Source organism: Embiotoca jacksoni, unplaced genomic scaffold (assembly GCF_022577435.1).
Source record: "Embiotoca jacksoni isolate LCO1_2020_lvr unplaced genomic scaffold, fEmbJac1.0.p SCAF_64, whole genome shotgun sequence".
Lineage (NCBI taxonomy): Eukaryota > Metazoa > Chordata > Actinopteri > Embiotocidae > Embiotoca > Embiotoca jacksoni.
The window spans coordinates 1,632,995-1,633,654 of NW_027185419.1; the positions used below are offsets into that span (position 1 = coordinate 1,632,995).

At 57.6% G+C, this 660-nt stretch overlaps 1 protein-coding gene across 1 annotated transcript in view; it reads right to left on the minus strand.

Moving 5' to 3' along the window:
* emilin1b (elastin microfibril interfacer 1b) overlaps positions 1 to 450 on the minus strand; it is a 19,491-nt gene extending 19,041 nt beyond the window's left edge. The window contains exon 1 of the mRNA XM_069175190.1: positions 1 to 450. This exon is cut by the window's left edge and continues 37 nt beyond it. Within this exon, the coding sequence (XP_069031291.1) occupies positions 1 to 106 (106 nt within the window). The 5' untranslated portion in view covers positions 107 to 450.
* Between the last annotated feature and the right edge of the window lie 210 nt (positions 451 to 660).

Genomic DNA, 660 nt, shown 5'->3' on the forward strand with positions numbered 1-660 from the left:
CGTGCCCGTTGGCGTACAGGCTGTAGGAGTTCCTCACCGGGAACGCGCTCTTGGCGTGTCCGCACGTCCAGAGCACGAGCAGCAGCAGCAGCGGGAGCGCGCCCATCCCGCCGATCAATACACGATCAATACAGAGTATCGATACTCAACCAGCGCGCGATCAACTCCTCATCTGGCGGGAAAAACTCCCATCTCCATGGAGACGACAAAAGAAGTTTCCTCAGTCCGTCCTACCGACCCATGACCCGGACTCAGGTCCAAACGGGTAGAACGCGGACCTGCAGCGGAGTCCGGGCTCCTGTGATCCGCTCCGGGTCCCGCCGGTCCACCGCCTTTGGTCCGGCTTTAGTCCCACTTTAATCCGGTCCTACGTGGTCCCGGCTGGTCCATCAGAACTTTTCGTGAGAAACAAAGAGAAGAAAACGTTGCGACAGACTGAACCGAGACCAGCTGCTCCTCCTCTTCATCACCGCCCCCCCGAACTGTCCCCGCCCCTCCCGGAGGAGAAACCAGACCCGTCCACACCCGCACCTGAACCGGGCCTGAGCCTCGGGATGAAAACAACCAGAACTGCTTCACGTTTCAGAGCTGCGGTTCCGTTGAAGGACCAGAAGATGTTTTATTAAATCAGAGAATCTGATTCTGTTTGTCTTTATTTGG